This window comes from Tursiops truncatus, chromosome 8, assembly GCF_011762595.2.
Source record: "Tursiops truncatus isolate mTurTru1 chromosome 8, mTurTru1.mat.Y, whole genome shotgun sequence".
Taxonomy (NCBI): Eukaryota; Metazoa; Chordata; class Mammalia; order Artiodactyla; family Delphinidae; genus Tursiops; species Tursiops truncatus.
Genome location: NC_047041.1, coordinates 98,493,311 through 98,512,402, shown reverse-complemented (window position 1 = coordinate 98,512,402; position 19,092 = coordinate 98,493,311). Strand labels below are relative to the sequence as shown.

The window sequence follows — 19,092 nt, the reverse complement described above, 5'->3', positions numbered from 1 at the left end:
GGTTCTCTCCTCTTCTCTCTTCAGCCAGGGACACTGAGGAGCAGGCAGGACCACGAGGACGCTCCGTGGGGACCGCGAAGCTCAATAGTGCTGGAAACGTGTGCTTCCTGCCTGCGCGCAGCTCTGTGCTCACCAACCGCCTGCCTAGCGATTCAGGCCTGCCTTCCTCCGATCGTACCTTTGATGGTCCTGGCCCAGTCTGGGTGATGGCCGTTCTGATTGGATTACAGCTCCTAGGGGAAAATTCCTCCAGTGAGACTACCCTCCTGGCAATGTCGAAATCTTCTAGTCCTAGAGCTAAACACTTTCAGCTAATTCATCCTAACATATTATTTCTTATGCGTTATTAGTTTGTCAACTAAAACGATCGTGGAGACTGTAGAAATATAGAAAATGTTTGCTATAGTGCTGCATGAAGCTAAAACCTACGACTGTGACCTTGTAAAGCTCTATAAACGTATGCCTGTGGATTACATGAGAAGAGACAAAATTAAAATAATTGTGTGAGGGCTGGGGAGTTGTGATTTTCCTTTTTAAAATACTCTTTAATATTCAATTATCGCTCAATTTACAAAGTGAGCATTTTAGAGAAAATCGGATGAGGATGCGTGCCCACACCATTCCTGCCCACTGCCCTCATCTGCCTGCTGGGCCTTTGAAGGATTCCGCTCAGGGGGCTTGGATCAGCGTCCCTTGGCAGAAAGAACCATCCCAGGTTGGAAGGGGGAATTTCACTGGAACAAAGCCCTGGGTCACCCGGGGAGCTTTCCACACAGCACGAAGAGCCGGCTGCCCCTCTGCACTGAGTTCACTTCTGGCTGAAGCAACGAGCTGGCACAATCGCTTCCCCTACAGTGCCCTCCTGTGGAGCCAGAGAAAAGTTGGGCCCGAACACCGGTAACTTAGACAAACCGCTTTGAGGCTTAGAACGGAACCACAAGGTCTTAGAATGAGATACACTGAACATTTACATGTCCTCAGGAGAGAGGCGGGTCCATCATTGGAGGCAGGACCAATGGTCTGGGTGGGCTGAGCGTCTAAGGAGAAGCAGGACATCAAGGCCAATACCCGTCATAAGCAGTGAGCATCCGCAGACCGAGGCCAGGCAGGCAGTGGCCCTCAGCTCAATGTGGCTTTTCGAAGAGGTATTCGAGATCTGGGGCCCGCAGTCGCTGCTCTCTGTTTTTGTTCTTAGCAAAGTCTCTCAGCAGGGCCATGACTTCGTTTTCAAATATTTCTGGGGCTGGCTTTGCCTCTGCAAGAGAAGGATGGGCAAAAAGAATTACGTTGGTCAGTCAGTTGCCAGGTATAAGGATCTTGAAACTTGAAACTCTGGCCTTGGCCAAAAAGCACAGTGGATACACAGAGCAGCTCCATTCTTCCTCTGAATATACACGGCAGCCTGTACCGTGGGGTGGCAACCTACAGCAGCCAGTATTTGTAAAGAGCTTTACTGGGACAGCTGCTCTCACTTGTTTACGTACTGTCCATGGCTGCTTCTGTGCTACGATGGCAGAGCTGAGTAGTTGCCACAGAGACCATATGACTGCAAGACGATGACATTTACTATCTGGTCTTCCATGAGCAATTCTGCTGACCCCTGGCCTGTCCAACCTTGGCCGTACTGTTTTGCTCTGCATTTGGTACTTCAGTTGTTTTCTGAGTACTGTGTTTTCCCTTCTAGCCTATATATTTCCTGAGGCAAAAATCATTGGATGTAAGTGACAACGACTGATAACTCTAGTAAACTTAAGTATGAAAGAATTTACTGGAAAGCTAATAGAGGCTCCCCAAATTAACATGAACCTGGAGAACCAGATTTGCATGGAGAGGCAACAAAGGCACCGAGAGCAGACAGATGAGGACGCCAGCCTCAGGCCAGCGCAAGAGAGTCTGGCAGGATGCTGCTCACCTCTGGATCTTTCTTTCCAACCGTGAGATGCTCACTTAAGGTTCAAATTACAAGCAAAGCCTCCCACTGGGAAACCTTAGGTAATATGCTTTGGAATTACCCTCCTAGCAAGACTAAGTACAATGCTAGGAGAGGGAATTCCCCCAAACAAAGCTTGATTTCCCCTCACTTGGCACAGAGCCTGGCATCTGTTTTTTTGTGTGTGACGACCAGAATAAGATCAAGGAGGTTTAGGCGCTCCCCAGGATGCTGAAAGTTGGAAAGTACATTATACTCATCCCAACAAGAAAAAGTCAGATCAAGTAGAACTATCACAACTTTCTGAAGTCATCAGAGAGCTGAGGTCACAGGGCACCCAAGAGAATAAAATCTAAGCAAAGAGAGACCCCTCAAAGGAGAAAATGGATATGAACACATGCTCACTTGAGAGAGGGCGCAGGAAGACGAGGCACTGGGCACATACGAACAGGTAAGAAGAATTTAGCTAAAATTGTTCATCAGCTGCTGAAAGCCAGGTAGGCTAGCATGAGAGGTACAAAAATCTCTGGGAGACACAGACACAAGGAGAATTTGCCCCAATGTGCAGGTTCTTCTCAACAATCCGCCACTAAGTATGCGCATGACAAAGACTGTGTCCAGAGCAGGAAGCTGGAGAAAGCCTCCCTCAGTGATACAGGCCAGGAGGAGGGGAGCGGCCAATACTGCCCGCCCATCCACAAAAGCACAATGCCCAGCCTGGCCCTTCCTTCTCCGAAGAACAAAAGCCTCAAGGGGCTGGGAGTGGATCAGCGAATCCTGTCTCCTACAGGGCACATGTGAGGACACATTTGGGCTGGTGGAAGGGTAAAAGAAAAAAAATCCTCTACCCTGATGGGACCAGCAGGATCACTGAGAAAGCTCACCCCCAAGACCCATGGCCACAGGGACCAATGGACCAGGATAACAGAGAATACCCTCCCTTCCCCAAAGCAACAAGCACCAAGTGGAAATCAATAGGTATCTACAGCTGGGAGAGGGCAAGAGCAGCATGGAGAGAGATCTCCTTGAAGCACAGAAATACAGGAGGATGCACATGGTAACAATAGAGGCTGGTGGTGAGCTGAAGGGAACCAAAGCAATCACAAAATCCAAAGTAAGCTTAACTCCTAACTAGACTGACTCGATTCCCACTCCGACTGCTCCGCGGAAGGATCATGCCCATTTCTAAGCATAAAGACCATTTCCCTCAGTTTTTACTGTCTCACTCATGATGTCTAACATTTAATCAAATGTGTCTAACATACACACAAAAGAAAAGTGAAAAACAACACACTGTGAAAGGACAAAGCAATCAACAGAAACGGACTCAGGGATGACGTGGATGTTAGAACTATTAGACAGGGGATTTAAATAAAGTAACTATGACTGTTATGTTAAAGGTGCTAGTGGAAAAAGTAGGAAAAATGCATGAACTGATAAGGAGCTCCAGTAGAGGTGGAAACTGTGAAAGTCAAATGGAAATGTTAAAAATAAAAATAGAAATATAGTAGCCCATAAGCAGAATGGACTCATCATAATATTTAATGGTCAAGGAAAGAATTAGTGAAGTGGAAGAAAGGTCAATAAATATTATCCAGTACAAATTACTCAAACTAACACATGAAAAGAAAAATAAGAGTAAAAGACACAAAACACAGAATCCAAAAGCTGTGGAACAATATCAGTCTAAACCAAGTGTAACTGGAATCCCAGAAGGAAAAGAGGAAGAAAATGAGGCAGAAGAAACATATGAAGAGATAATGGATGAAAAATTTCCAACAATAACATGAGGTAGGAAACACAGATCCAAATCCGGCTCAATTCCTAACCAGACTGACTCGATCCTGCGTACTAACAGCCTCACAAAAGAAGAGTGCCCATGTAAAGTGCTGAAAGAAATAATTGTGGGGACTTCCCTGCTGGTACAGTGGTTAAGACTCCGAGCTCCCAAGGCAGGGGGCTTGGGTTCAATCCCTGGTCAGGGAACTAGATCCCACATGCATGCCACAACTAAGAGTTCGCATGCTGCAACAAATGAGCCGGTGAGCCGCAACTAAGGAGCCCACCTGCCACAAGTGAGACCCAGCACAGCCAAGTAAATAAAATAAATAAATAATTTTTTTAAATAAAAGAAATAATTGTGAACCTGTAATTCTATATCCACTGAAAATACCTTCTGAAAACGACAAACAAAAGCTGAGAGAATTCATAATAGCCAACCTACACTACAAGAAATATTAAATGAAGTTCTTCAAGCAGAAGGAATATGATACCAGAGAAACATGGATCTACATAAAGAAATGAAGATCTCCAGAGATGATTAAAATGAAGGTAAATATAATGTACCTTATACATAATATGTGTTATAGGTTACATACATATTTATATATAATGTGTTATAATTTACATATTTATAAAATACAAAATACAATGTATTTTCTCCCTTAGTTTAAATTGCTCTAAAGATAACTGTCTAAAGTAAAACAATAGAAATGTAGTGTAGACGTACAACGTAAGTAAAAGTAAAACGTGTGACAACAAAAGCACAAAACATGGAAGAGAGAAATTGCAGTGTACTACTGAAAGTTCTTACATTACACATGACGCAGTACGCTATTCTTTTTTTTTTTTTTTTTAGTATATTATTCTTGAAGGTAGACTATGATTAATTAAAGATGTATGCTGTAAATCCTAGGGCAATCACTAAAAAAAATTATAGAGAGATATAAATGATAAACCAATAGCGGAGGGGCTTCCCTGGCGGTCCAGTGGTTAAGATTCCACGCTCCCAATGCAGGGGGCACGGGTTTGATCCCCCCACATGCCACACAGTGCGGCCAAAAAAAAAAAAAAAAAAAAACAATAGCAGAGATAAAATGAAATTTTAAATACCCCCCCCCCCAAAAAAATCCATGGTAACAGAGGGGGAAGAGAACAAAGAACAGACAGCAGAAATAGGAAACAAAAAAAAAGATGGTAGATTTTAGTTCAACCACACTGGTAATTAATTATGTGTAAATGGCCAAAACACACCAATGAAAAGACAAAGACTATAAGATTGGATAAAAAAGAATGATTATATATCTATCTATAAGAAGCTCAACTTAAAGACAAAGATAAATTAAGAGAATGGTGTGGTAAGCAGCCTTCTAGGCTGGCCCTCAGTATCTCCCACTCCCCTGTGTACAAGCCCTGTATAATCCCCAGGACTGTGAATATGATGGTCTTCACACCCATGACTGCGTTATGTTATATGGCACAGTCAGGACAGGAAAATTATCCAGGTGGTTCTGACCTAATCACGTGAGTTCTTTAAAAGCAGAATCTTCCCCAGCTGGTGGCAGAAGGGGACGTCAGAGAGATCTGAAGCATGAGAGGGATTCCACGTGAGGGAGGATCTCCAATGCTGAGACAGAGGGGCCATGTGGCAAGAACCTGAGAGCAGCTTCTAGAAGTTGAAAGACATTAATAGCAAGCAAGACAACAAGGATCTCAGTCCTATGCCTCAGGGAATGAATGCTCCCTGAAACCTGAATGAGCTTCCGGGCAGGAATGTAGAAGAGATGACGTTGATTTCAGACTGTGAGGTCTCGGCACAGCTTCTGACCTACAGGACTGTGCGCTAATAAATGGTTGTTGCTTAAAGTCACTAAAGTTTGTGGTAACAATAGAAAACTAATATAAATGGACAAATATATACCATGCAAACACTAATCAAAAGAAAGCTGGAGTGTCTACTATCAGACACTTTGGAACTACCAGCAATAAAGACAGACATTATATAATGATAAAGGACGCAATTCATCAAGAAAATCGAACAATCCTAAATATGTCTTCACATAATCACAGAGCTATAAAATATATGAAGCAAAAACTGTGAGAACTGAAAGGAGTAATAGACAAATCCACAATTATAGTTGGGGATTTCAACACTCCTTATTAATTGATAGAGAGTACAGACAAAATCAACCAGAATACACAAGACATGAAGAACGGTATCAGCCAACTTGACCTTGTTGACATTTACAGAAAACTTCATCAACAAGTGCAGAACATGTTGTGTTCAAATAAATGCACATGGAACATTTATTAAGATATACACATTTCAGGCTTCCCAGGTGGCGCAGTGGCTGAGAATCCGCCTGCCAATGCAGGGAACACGGGTTCAAGCCCTGGTCCGGGAAGATCCCACATGCCGTGAAGCAACTAAGCCCATGCGTCACAACTACTGAGCCTGCGTTCTAGAGCCCACGAGCCACAACTACTGGAGCCCACGTGCCACAACTACTGAAGCCCGTGCGCCTAGACCCTGTGCTCCGCAACAAGAGAAGCCACGGCAATGAGAAGCCCACGCACCACATTGAAGAGTAGCCCCCGCTCGCCACAACTAGAGAAAGCCTGTGCGTAGCAACGAGGACCCAACACAGCCAAAGATAAATAAATAATATAAAAAATAATAATAATAAAAGAACTGAAATTATATAGCATACATTCTGTGGCAACAACGGAATCAATAACAGAAAAATACCTGGAAAATCTGGAAATATTTGAAAATTAAACATACTTTTAAATAACTCACAGGTCAAAGAGGAAGTCACAAGGGAAATGAGAAACTATTTTGAGTTGAATGAAAATGAAAACACAACACGCCCAAATTTGTATCATAAGGCTAAAGCAGTGCTTGGAAATTTATAGCATCAAATGCTGGTGGTGAAACAGAAAACAAAAAACCCAATTAAAAAAAAAGGCAGGAGGAAGATTTAGGGACACAACACCAAAGAGGTATGAATGGCAAATGACTTGAAAAGACCCTCGTGACTTCCCTGTTGGTCCAGTGCGTAAGACTCCACGCTCCCAGTGCAAGGGGCCCAGGTTTGATCCCTGGTCAGGGAACTAGATCCCACATGCCACAACTAAAAGATTCCGCGTGCCGCATCGAAGATCCGGCATGCAGCAACTAAGACCCGGTACAGCCGAATAAACAAATAAATATTAAAAGAAAAGAAAAGAGAAGACCCCCAATATCCTTAGTCATTAGGGTTGTGCCAACTAAAACTACAGCGACACATCACTACACGCCTCTTAGAATGGCTAAAAACAAAAACAAATTAAACCCTGACAATACCAAGTGTTGGTAAAGATGTGGAACATCTCCTTCTCCCCTCTCACTCCGTCCTGGGCAATCACTGGTCTGTTTTCTGCTATGTAGTTTTGCCTTCTCCAGAATATGATATAAATGGAAATCATACAGTGTAGAGTCTTTGAGTCTGGCCTCTTTTACTTGGCATAGGAGTTGACAAACAATGGCATACTGCCCATTTCTGTATGGCCTGTGAGCTTAGAATGATTTTTTTTTTTTTTTTTTTTTTTTTGCAGTACACGGGCCTCTCACTGTCGTGGCCTCTCCCGCTGCGGAACACAGGCTCCGGACGCGCAGGCTCAGCGGTCATGGCCCACGGGCCCAGCCGCTCCGCGGCATGTGGGATCTTCCCGGACCGGGGCACGAACCCGTGTCCCCGGCATCGGCAGGCGGACTCTCAACCACTGCACCACCAGGGAAGCCCTAAGAATGATTTTTAACCGGTTGAGGGAAAAGACTCAAAAGAATATTTCATGACACATGAAAATTATACGAAATTCAAATTTTAATGTCCATCAATGAAGTTTGCTATAATGTTAAACATACATTTACCATATGACCCCGAAACCCTTTTCCTGGGCATTTACCCAAGAAAAACTAAAACCTACATTCACAAAAACCTGTATGCAAAGATTTACAGTTTAGGCTTTATTCATAGTTGCCTAAAACTGGACATATCCTAATGTCCTTCAACTGGTCAGCAGATAAACAAACTGTGGTACATCCACACGTTGCAATTCCACTCAATACAAAAGAATGAACTATTGGGACTTCCCTGGTGGTGCAGTGGTTAAGAATCCACCTGCCAATGCAGGGAACACGAGTTCGATCCCTGGTCCAGGAGGATCCCACATGCCGCAGAGCAACTAAGCCCGTGCGCCACAACTACTGAGCCTGCGCTCCAGAGCCTACATGCCGCAATTACTGAGCCCGCGAGCCACAACTACTAAAGCCCGCATGCCTGGAGCCCGTGCTCCACGACAGAAGAAGCCACTGCAGTAAGAAGCCCATGCACCGCAACAAAGAGTAGCCCCCGCTCGCCACAACTGGAGAAACCCTGAGCGCAGGAATGAAGACCCAACGCAGCCAAAAAAAAAGAATGAACTACTGATACAACAACATGGATGAATGTCAAATGCACTATGCTAAGTCAGGGACAAATATTTTCTATAAAGGGCCAGGGCTTTCTATAAAGCCCACTCTGTGGGCTTTCTAATGGTTATATAAGCCTCTAGACCCCGTATTGTCACACTTCACACTTGGAACCTATAGAACAGCTTCTATTTTAAGGTACAAATAGTGAGTGGAAACACAAAAACAGGAGATGCAGAGTGACAGAAATGGATGAGATGTCTCCTAATATCTATTCTCCCATTTTTCCTTGATAATAGGATCCCCAATTTAGCTGGGCACGTGGAATAGGCTACATTATTTCTTCCTTATGGTGAGGTGTAGCCATATGACTAAAGTGTGGCAGGTGGAAAATAAGTGGAATTATGGTGTATAATTTCTTGAGAAGGATCCATAAAAAATGGGGTGCACTCTCCTACCCTTTTTCCCTGGCTGAAATATGGACATGACAGATAGAGCCTCAGCAGCCATGCTGGGGCATGAGGTAGCCCTACACAGGCGGAGGGTGAAGGAAAAGCAAGTCAGGAGGAATCTGGCCTTTGTGACTCTGAAACCCCTCTGTGCATTCTGGAGATCTACCTCTGAACTTCTGTTATGAGAAAGAGAAACATAGTTCTGTCTTCTTTAAGCCATTATTGTTTGGGGTATTTTTACTCACAGCCAAAGCTAATCCTAACTATACACAATGAGAATTCATTCCTCACAAAGGTGGTGCCAGAGTGAGACTCCTGAAGACCTCGTGCTGTGCAGCCTGAGCTGTCTCATTCCACTCCATTCCAGGCCTGGTTTTCTTCAACCTTCTCTTTGATAAGTTTTGTATGGAGCTTCCCATACAATTCCACTAAATTCCCTTTTTTGCTTAAGTTAGATAGAATAGGTTTCTTTTGCTTGCAAAGAACCTTACCTCATAAAACAAATTTTGCACGCTTTGGAAAAATCTGAAGAGTGTTTGGGTTGAGTGTCTACTACATGATAAAAGAAAAAAAAAATGCCCAGGATACCATTCCAGACTCAAATCAGCCCAAGTCATCCTATTTTTCACCTTATGTTGCTTATCATGCCTAGTACCTGTAGCCCAGTAGTAAATATCCCAGTCATTACTGGGTTCATTAATCAGGCGATCGTAGAGGTTCAGTTGTTTCTCTGTCATGTTGTGCAGATGTGCCTTCGCGAAGAGGCTAGAAACAAGAAAGAAAAAGAAGTTGAAAAGCTTGCCTCCGGTCAAAGAGAAGTGCTATCCCGACTCCTATCCCCTTACCTGAGAAGGATGCAGTTTTCCAGCATCCCCCTCTTCCTGCTCTCATAGAGCAGCCGGGCCCTTTTGGTTTCTATGGATTCATCAGTTCGCTCCTGCCATGGAGGCAAAGGGATTTCAATCATGTCCTTCTGGGAATCTGTCGGGCTGTCACCTCTGTAGCAGCGTCTGAATGATGTCACTCTGAGCGAAGGAGACACCAGGTGGCGTCTTGACAGAGCAAGCACCTGAAAACAAATAAGTCACAAATATCACAGGTTTTTTTTTTTTGGCCTCGACCTGCGGGATCTTAGTTCCCCAACCAGGGATCGAACCTGCGCCCCCTGCAGTGGAAGTGCGGAATCTTAACCACCGGACCACCAGGGAAGTCCCCACAAACATCTTTTTAACAAGGACGACCATCCTTGTCATTCACTCAACACTTACTAGGTGCAAAATGCATTTGATCTCCTTCAGTCCTTAAGAAGTTATGCTGATTTTATAATAACTATAAATGGAGTTTAATCTTCAAAAATTGTGAACTACTACGTTGTACCCCTGAAACTTATAAAATACTGTAAATCAACTATACCTCAATAAAAAAAAAAAGAAGTTATGCTGATACTGTCCCCGCTTTACAGCTTAGGAAGCTGAGGCTCGGAGAGGCTGAATGACTTATCAAGTTCACCCAAACAGTAACTACTGTGAAGACTGGAACCACCCATGACTGCAAACATGTTCTTAACCAGTGTCTTTCCAGAACCTCTCCAGCAGAAATATTTTTTCTTTCCTTTGCATTCCCTTAAAATTCTTACAATATGGTTTGCATTCTAATCACCTGCCTCTGTCAAAATCTGAGCAGACGGTGATGGTATGGCCCCTAATTCCCCAAAGTTTCCCAATCTAGAGAAGGGCAAAAACTATCAAGATGCAACGAGGGCTTCCCTGGTGGCGCAGTGGTTGAGAATCTGCCTGCCAATGCAGGGGACACGGGTTCGAGCACTGGTCTGGGAGGATCCCACATGCCGCGGAGCAACTGGGCCCGTGAGCCACAAGTACTGAGCCTGCACGTCTGGGGCTTGTGCTCTGCAATAAGAGAGGCTGCGATAGTGAGGCCCATGCACCGCGATGAAGAGTGGCCCCCACTTGCCACAACTAGAGAAAGCCCTCGCACAGAAACGAAGACCCAACACAGCCAAATAAATAAATAAAATAAAAAAATAAATTTATAAAAACAAAAATGTATAAAAAAAGACGCAATGAGAAGGTGGTGACGTCAGCAAGATGGTGGAACAGGAAGTCCCACACTCTCCTTCTCCCACGGAGACACAAACTACCCAACAATACACCGACCAATTCCCTTTATGAGAAATCCAGAAACCAGCTAAGAGGCTCCTGAACCTCAGGTGAGCACAAAGCCAGCTACACTGCAGCTGGAAGAAAAATTCATGGTACTCATTCAACATAGTCCCTCCCCTATGCCCTGGCTTAGCCCAGCGCAACTGGAGAAAATTCTCAGCTCCTGGCTTCTCCCTGGGAGGGAAAGAAAAGACTGAAACATACACCCAACATGCAGCCTTTCAGGGGGATGCCCGATCGACTAGTGTCTGTCTTGTCTGAATCTAAGTGTGACAGAAAAGATGCCAGGTTGGGGGCTGCTGAGAAATAGGTGAGGGTTTGGACTAGCATACACTCACTCGCCATCGTCCCTACCTGTGGCTTAGCACAAAACAAGCAGAAGAAAACCCCCAATTCCTGACTTCTACCTGGGGAGGAAGAGGTAGAATGTGTGTCCTACGTTCCAGCTTTTCGGGGAGCTGCCTGCGAGAAAGGCTTCTGTCTTGCCTGTCTCAGAGCACTGACAGGACCCAGCATACTCTAGATATTTGGGGTCCTCTGAAAACCAAAGAGAGCTGGTCAGCTTGCTGCTGCTTCTGAGGACCTGTGGTACAGCCGACAGAGGCCAATGGAAAGAAAGGAGGAGCATGTATCCAAAACTCCTGCTTTTTCAAGGAGCTGCACAAGGGACTGGTTTCCGTCTCGGCCAACCTGCAGCGCTCATGGGACCTGGGATACTCTGAAGCCTGGGGGCTGCTGAGGAGAGCTGGGAGGCTTGCGGCAGCTCCAGAGAACCTGTAGTACCATAAAGAGACACCAGAGGGAGCAAGAGATTATGAGCTCGTGAAAAAAGAAGCCAGCAAATCCCTCTAATTGGGAATCTACAGTGCACAAGTCTAGAGAAGACATTTCTACACAAAAGGTTTGATAGGCCCCCAGATTCTCTACCTGGACCGATTGGCAAAGGTCTTTCCTTGTACAAAGTCAGTCCAAAAAGACTAGGAGAGGTGGTTGTTTTTTCAAATGCATGGATCTAAGCACAAAGTTGCAAGGTGCATGAAGAAATGGCAAAACAAGGCCTAATCAAAGAAATAAAACAAACTTCCAGAAACCAGCCCTGGAAACAGAGGTATACGAATTACCTGACAAATAACTCAAAATAAATGTCATCAAGATATTCAATGAACTGAGGAAAACAATGCAAGAACAAAATGAGAATATCAATGAAGAGAAATATTAAAAAAAAAACAAAAACAAAATTTTGGAGATGAAGAATGACCAAATTGAAAAATACAGGGGTTAAATAGCATACTTGATCAAGCAGAAGAATCAGTGAACTCAAAGACAGTTTATTTGAAACTACCCGATCAGAGGAAGAAAAAGAATGAAAAAGAGTGAAGTATGCTTAAGGGACTTATAGGACATCATCAAGCAGACCAATACAAATATTATGGGAATCCCAGAAGGAGAAAAAAGAGAGAAAGGGGCAGAAAGCTTATTTGAAGGAATAATGGTCAAAAACTTCCCCAATTTGGGGAAAGAAATGGACATCCAAATTGAAGAAACCCAAAGGAGACAAAGGACACTAGACAGTAACACAAAAGCATTTGAAAGCATAAAGCTCACTGGTAAATGTATATATAGGACAAACACAGGATACTGTAACACTGTAATGATGGTGGGTAAATCAGGTTTAATTCTGGCTTAGAAGTTAAAAGACAAAGACAAAAAACTATAAAATACGCTAATGGATACACAACAAAAATATGTAGTGTGACATCAATAACATAAGGTGGGAGGAGTAAAAGAGCAGCTTTTGTATGAGATTGAAATTATTATCAGTTTAAAATAGATGATAAAATGTTCTATGTAAGCCCCACAATAACCACAAAGAAAACACCTATACACAATAGAAAATGACAAAGGAATTGAAGCATGTCTCTATAGAAGAAAATCAATGAAACACAAGGGATGACAGCAAAAGAGTAAAAAGGGACACAAAAGCTACAAGACAGAGAGAAAACAATGAACAAAGTGGCAATAGTAAGTCCTTCCCTGTCAGTAATTATTTTAAATGTAAGTGGATTAAACTCACCAATCAAAATACATACAGTGGCTGAATAGATTTTTTAAAACCCACAAGATCCAACTATATGCCTTACAAAAAACTCATTTTAGATGTAAGGGAACATGTAGGCTGAAAGTGAAAGTCTGAAATATATTCCATGCAAAAGGTAACCAAAAGAGAGCAGAGATGGCCCTACTTATATCAGACAAAATAAACTTTAAGTCAAAACTGTCAAAAGAGATTTTAAAAGGACGTAATATAATGATAAAAGGGTCAATTCACGACGAGGATACAACAATTACACATGCAACCAATATCAGAGCATCCAAATATATGAAGCAAATATTGACAGAACTGAAGGGAGAAATAGTAACACAATAATATTTGGAGATTTCAAAAGCCATTTTCAATAATAAATCGAACATCCAGACAGAAGATCAATAAGGAAGTAGAGGACATGAACAACGCTGTAAGCCAAAAGGGCCAAACATACATATACAGAACATTCCACTAAACAGCAGCAGAATACACATTCTTCTCAAGCACACTGAGGACATTCTCCAGGATAGACAGCATGTTAGGTTTCGAAACAAGTCCTAACAAAAAAGATTGAAATCATACAAAGCATCTTTTCTGAACACAACAGAATGAAACTAGAAATCGACAGCAGAAGGAAAACTGGAAAATTCACAAATAAGTGAAAATTAAACAACACACTCTCACTCTTGAACCACCACTGGGTAAAAAGAGAAATCAAAAGGGAATTAGAAAATATCTGCAGACAAAAACACATCACAAAGCTATGAGACTGAGCAAAAGCAGTTCTAAGAGAGAAGTTTACAGTGTTAACAGTCTATATTCAAAAAGAAAAACGATCTTATGAAACTATGTGACACCATGACAGATACTAAAGACTTAAAAAGAACAGAGAGACTTAAAAAAAGAGAGAAGGGGCGCCCAGAGGCTGTCGGGCCAGCTCCACCTGGGAAATAGGTGAAATCTGAATTGGGTCTCCCACGAAGACTGACGGTTCAACGATATTACGAGACAGACACACAGTGGGCTCAGGCAAGGGTGGATGTAACCTGAATCTCCCTACGTTGCAAGATCGACCTCTCCTTGGGTCTGCCCTTGCCCTGGGCTATCAGGCAGTTGGACGCTTCTCTCGGCCTCCACTTCAGAGGAAGACGAGATACAGTTCTCACTGCGGCCTGCTTAGCACCCTATAACCCCCACTCTCCTCACCCGCGGAAGGGCAGGGAACACAGCAGCCACCGCCATTTTACCCGACCCACATCAGAAGCCAGAGACCCGGCCACTTCCGGGAACTTCCGGGCACCAGTCCCGCAGACAGCAGCTCTGAGGACCTGAGCCGGAAGATGCGTCCTCGCGTATGGCGGAAGTGGCTGTGCGTGTGACGCCGGCGGCGGGGGACCTGGGGCAGAGAGCGGTTCGCGCGCTTCGGGCCTAGTCCGGACTCGCCGCCGCCGCCGCCATATTCCCGGTAACGGGGGCGCGCGGCCGGGGGCCGGCTGGGCCGGAAGAGGGCTCGGGGACGGCGCTGAGGCGGGGAGGGGGTCGGTTGAGTTCGGGGTACCCGGAGTTGGCGGGCGGCGGGAGGCGCGGGCCTTTGAGGGAGGGGGCCGAGGGCGTCGGGCCGGGTCTGTGGGGAGGGAGCGCGGCGGGCCTAGCTGGGGGCGAGGACTAGGCCTGGGTGGGGAGCGGAGGTGGTTGGAGATCCGAGACCCGCAGGGACTCTAGCCGGGGCCGCTTGGGGCCTCGGCAGGTGCGGCGGACTGTAGCTGCGGGCTTCGCCGCGATCGTTCTTCGCAGCGCCATCCGAGGGCCCCTAGGAGCAGAGGCCTGCACTTCCTCGTCGCGCCCAGGCAGCTGCGGCGCAGCTCCGGTCGGGCCCGAGGGTGATGGGCAGCGAGCCCCGCGAGCCCCGGTGGCCTGGGAGAGCGAGGGGCGGCGCGAGGCCGGGGGCGGGGCGGAGCGGGTGGGGCAGAGCTCGGGCTGCCGGGATGCTGCGTCTCTGGAGACGGGAGGTTGGCAACCAGTGCCCTCATCCCACCCTGGGACCCTTACGCCTCTAACTCTGTTTCTTTCTGGATACTGCAGTGGCATCTTTCTTACCTTGTCCATTTTCCGGGCTCGAGATCTTCCTTCCGGAGCCATGTCAGAAGGAGTGGACTTGATTGATATATATGCTGACGAGGAGTTCAATCAGGTGAGCGGTCATCGGGAACGTTGGTATTTTCCTGTACCAGCTGAGGAATCACTTGCACCAAACTTGCAGTGGTTCCAGGCTGTGTCAGTCCATGAGGATTTTATAGGCCTAAACACCCCTCTGTCAGATCTAAAATTTTCCCTCTAGCACAGACTTCCAAGATTTCTGACCGTTCTGCTTTATGTTAACTTAAGCCTCCAGGCTTGATTTTAAAAGCTTTGATTTAAGAGTAAATAAAAATGAGGTTTAATAGAGTGATGAATCAACCTGTGGAACTTGCTCCCCCAGGAAGCCAAAGTTGGATGTCAGTCTCTTCGAAGACTAACCAAAATTAAAAATCAGAATTAGGTTTGCTATAGTATTCATGAGGATGATGTTGGTACCTGTTCCTTTGAGATTCTCTCAAACTGCCCCTGGAGAAATGCAGTCTCCTCCCCCATAGGGCAGTGAGAGGCACGGTATAAAAGATAGCTTTAACGTTTAATTTCAGCTGCATTCCAGTTGTTTTCTGTCTTCCTTCCTTTCAGAAGTAGCTTGACTCCAGGCTTGAGAAGTAAATTTTATTGGTGGATCTCCTTGTTTGGTGGGGGGAGGTAAAGGTGTTGGACAAACCAGTTACGAAGCAGATACAGACCCAGCCACATGCTCTAAGTTGGATTTGTTGGTCTCTATATGATATGTCAAGAAATACGATACAGTAATGTCCTTTGAAACAATAATTTCATATACAGTTCAGTTCTGAGTTCTTGAGGTCAAATCTCAAGAGTGTCCCAAAATCTCTATTTAAAACTTACTAATATCTTGCCTGGATTATTTTCAGCACTGTTCTACTTCAGTAAGCTGGTTCTTCCTGTTGGCATCTTTTAATGGCTACATGTAAGGACCTGGAAAGAGGATAAAAAAACAGGCTAGGGAAGGAAAGTGCTCTGATTGGACCCTGGCTTTGATATGAAGCAACAGAAGAGGTTGATATATGCCATTTCTTTCACTTGACATAAGTTAGTCATTTTCCCATGTCTTCTCAGCCAAACTGAAGTCATGTACATGTGGCTGTTGATTAACTTAAATACATGAAGATTTTTCTTTAAATTTCAAACAAGTCATAATTATTTCTGGATGAGAAAAAAGGTTTAGAATATTTAGTTACAAACCATTGTTTTCCTGAGTTTTTCATATTACTTTGAATCAGACTTACTACTTTTTACTGTTTTTTTAGTACTAGATAGCAAGAAAACAAGGCTCCCTTAGTTGTTCTCAATTATTCATTTTAAAAACTTCTTTTCCCCTAATTTCCTTATCTGTGGGTTGGTAACAGTGCTGCTGATTCACTTTGGGAAATGGGTAGAACAGGGTCCTTGACCACAGGAACATTTGGTCTGAGAAATGAGATTCCATAATTTCTTAAGCAATGCAGCTTGTAGGTCATAGACAAGACATAGGCCTCATCCAGTGGTCACTGCTTTGTCAAGGTAGAAGTCATTGGCCTCAACAATTTGTTCTCTGGTCTCTTTAGTTAAACAGGACTTTTTTATGGGTCTAAGATAGGCCAAAGATGGTGTGTGAAATCAAGTAGACATTTATATCAAATGGACAGTATTTGATACTTAGTAAGTTGAAAAAAGTATAGATTTTGAATGTCTTATGGCTGGGGGAAGGTCAGGGGAAGGGTGCTTTTTTCCCCACAAGTAAGTTAATTTTTAGCAAAGCTGGTTTTAGTATGTTCTGGAGGCGCTAAAGAAGTGGTAAAAGCTCTGTTTGGCTAGGATTGTTAGAAGCAAGCTTAGACTGAAGGCAGCAAGTACACATTGTGTTTTAGAAGGTTATAAGAATGTTATTGATTCACCCCAAGCTTACCCGTGTACAAGAACCTTGTCATGTGTACTTTGCTCCCCAGGGAAAATAAGCACTGTTCCTAAATGGAACCCTATCGTGCTGACTCCTGGATCTCTTAAAACATGTGCTACAAAAGCCTCCTTTGCAGAGCTACTTCACTCCTTTTACAGTTGGAATCTTAGGGTTCACAGCTGCTCTCTTAGGCTGGGGAGAACAACTAGAAAAGAGACTGAGAGCTGCCATCCTGCTGAGTGTTTTGTCTCTGTTCTGTTCCTTATGCAAAGACAGGTACTTTACACAATATGCTTAGTTTTCCTCATTTTTATCAACAAGTATTTATTGAGCTACTTCTGTTTGCTAGGCACTGTGTTAGAAGTAGTGAGATAAAAGGAAAAAATGGATTTCTTCTACTCAAAAGAGGTTCTATTCCTGGTGGTTGAGAGCAGTGGACAGTGATGGAAGGAGAGTGTGAGGTGAGAACTGTGGAAATAGTAATTATAAAGCCAAAAACTGAGCTTTGGTTACAGTTAAAAGAAAATTATATCAAATGGGTTGCTTTGAGAAAAATAAATCCTAAGCTTTATTATTCCCCTTAGACATCAGGAAAAGGGCTGGCAGGTAGGAACATTGAGCAGACAGGTGGGGAAGTTCTCATTTAAATTCATAATCATGCAAGTTCTCTTTTGTAAACCAAGAGGCTTCATGAGACAACCACAGTTATTCCTATGCTGTTAAATGCAAAATTGTCCCTGGTATTAATTCAGTATTAAATACATACTTCTTTTTTAATCTCCCTGAAATGAATCCCTCCACATCAATGCCTGTAAAACATTGTATTTTTCACTTAATTTGTAGAATTAGATTTTTCTTTACCTGCATAAAACACCAGCTCATTTGGTAATCTGAAAGACCTCAGGCCCTATCTGTTTTTCTGTCTTAGCAACTGAAGAGTAAAGTGAACTGATGTTGCTAGCAGATTTAAATCCAAACACAACTTGATACATTGTTTCTTCAATAAAATCTTCAACAGAATCCTCAACAGGTCTGCCTGTGCATCAGAAAAGTTCCCACAAACTTCTTTGAACTGACGCTCTGTGGCACAGAGAGACCATTTGAATCTTGTGACAATTTTGCGTTCATTGAATCCTTTTGTGTTTCTTAAAGTGGTAAGGTAATCCATCCACCAGGGTCTTCCAGGATTGAGTCTGTCATATTCTCTAAGGAACCCTGAAAGAGTAGATTGTTTGCCGAGGCTTACAGTATGGGGGATTTCCTGGTGATATGTTTGATGTCTGAGCTGCCCGAGTCTGCATGTCCTCTACCCAATTATCAGCAATAATTTTTGTATTACAACTTTTAGACACACATCTCTGAATCACAGATACTACACGGAAGGAATTGCAGTTTGGTTCCACTGACCATCCAAGATGGTGTGTTTCCTTATTCCCTTTAAGTTCCATTTCACAATCCTTGATTTATTTAAAAAAAAAAAAAAAAAGGCACCCTGGTTTGAAGTGTGAAGTAGTGTTGTCTGAGGATTAGAGCATTGGAGAAGATTGAGTGGTTTCTAAGTCCTTTCTCTACCTTGAACCACAAGGGCAAATCATACCTAGTACATGAATAAATAAATAAGTGGTTTGGGGCTTCCCTGGTGGCGCAGTGGTTGAGAGTCCGCCTGCTGATGCAGGGGACATGGGTTTGTGCCCTGGTCCGGGAAGATTCCCACATGCCGCGAAGCGGCTGGGCCCGTGAGCCATGGCCGCTGAGCCTGTGCGTCCGGAGCCTGTGCTCCGCAATGGGAGAGGCCACAACAGTGAGAGGCCCGCATACCGCAAAAAACAAACAAACAAAAAAAATAAGTGGTTTGTCTAGAGTTAGGATTGTTTGAGATGTAAGGCTGTGAAATATTTTACACATAAAATGTTGAGTTATTAGCCGTAGCTTTCTTCACCTTTTTAATTTATTATCCACCCTGTGCTCTCCAATGTTAGCTTCTCCCCGTTCTTCACATACGCATCCTTTTTTATGCAAGGTCCTTATTTATAGGTTTGACTACCTAAAATAGTTTTCCTGTGCTTATTTGCCTCACTGATTCCTTTTCTTGCTTTTAAGTTGCCCCTAAAAAGTTTACTCCCTTTTGCCATTCTCTTTGCGAGATTTTTACAAGCTTCAAACTCCTCTCCTATGA

The 19,092-nt window shown here is 43.9% G+C and overlaps 2 protein-coding genes across 15 annotated transcripts in view; one reads left to right on the top strand and one right to left on the bottom strand.

Annotated features, from left to right (window-relative positions):
• Positions 1-518: 518 nt before the first annotated feature.
• Positions 519-14,217, bottom strand: SDHAF2 (succinate dehydrogenase complex assembly factor 2). The gene is made up of 4 exons (XM_004319611.4): positions 14,087-14,217; positions 9,460-9,683; positions 9,270-9,379; positions 519-1,255 (listed from the first exon to the last, which is right to left on the bottom strand). The coding sequence occupies exons 1-4, from the start codon at positions 14,120-14,122 to the stop codon at positions 1,125-1,127; spliced, it is 501 nt and encodes a 166-aa protein (XP_004319659.1). The 5' UTR covers positions 14,123-14,217; the 3' UTR covers positions 519-1,124.
• CPSF7 (cleavage and polyadenylation specific factor 7) overlaps positions 14,196-19,092 on the top strand; it is a 22,821-nt gene continuing 17,924 nt past the window's right edge. For 10 of the 14 annotated variants that reach the window (XR_012333561.1, XR_012333564.1, XR_012333565.1 and 7 more), the window contains exons 1-2: positions 14,196-14,345; positions 14,963-15,071. Coding sequence is in view for 9 of the 14 variants with exons in the window: in XM_019933966.2 (XP_019789525.1) it covers positions 15,018-15,071 (54 nt within the window). In the remaining 5 variants the exon portion in view is untranslated. Of the gene's footprint in view, positions 14,419-14,956; positions 15,072-17,265; positions 17,378-18,264; positions 18,335-19,092 lie in introns of those variants that run through there. The other 4 variants (XM_073809025.1, XM_073809028.1, XM_073809027.1 and 1 more) reach the window with 4 other exon arrangements.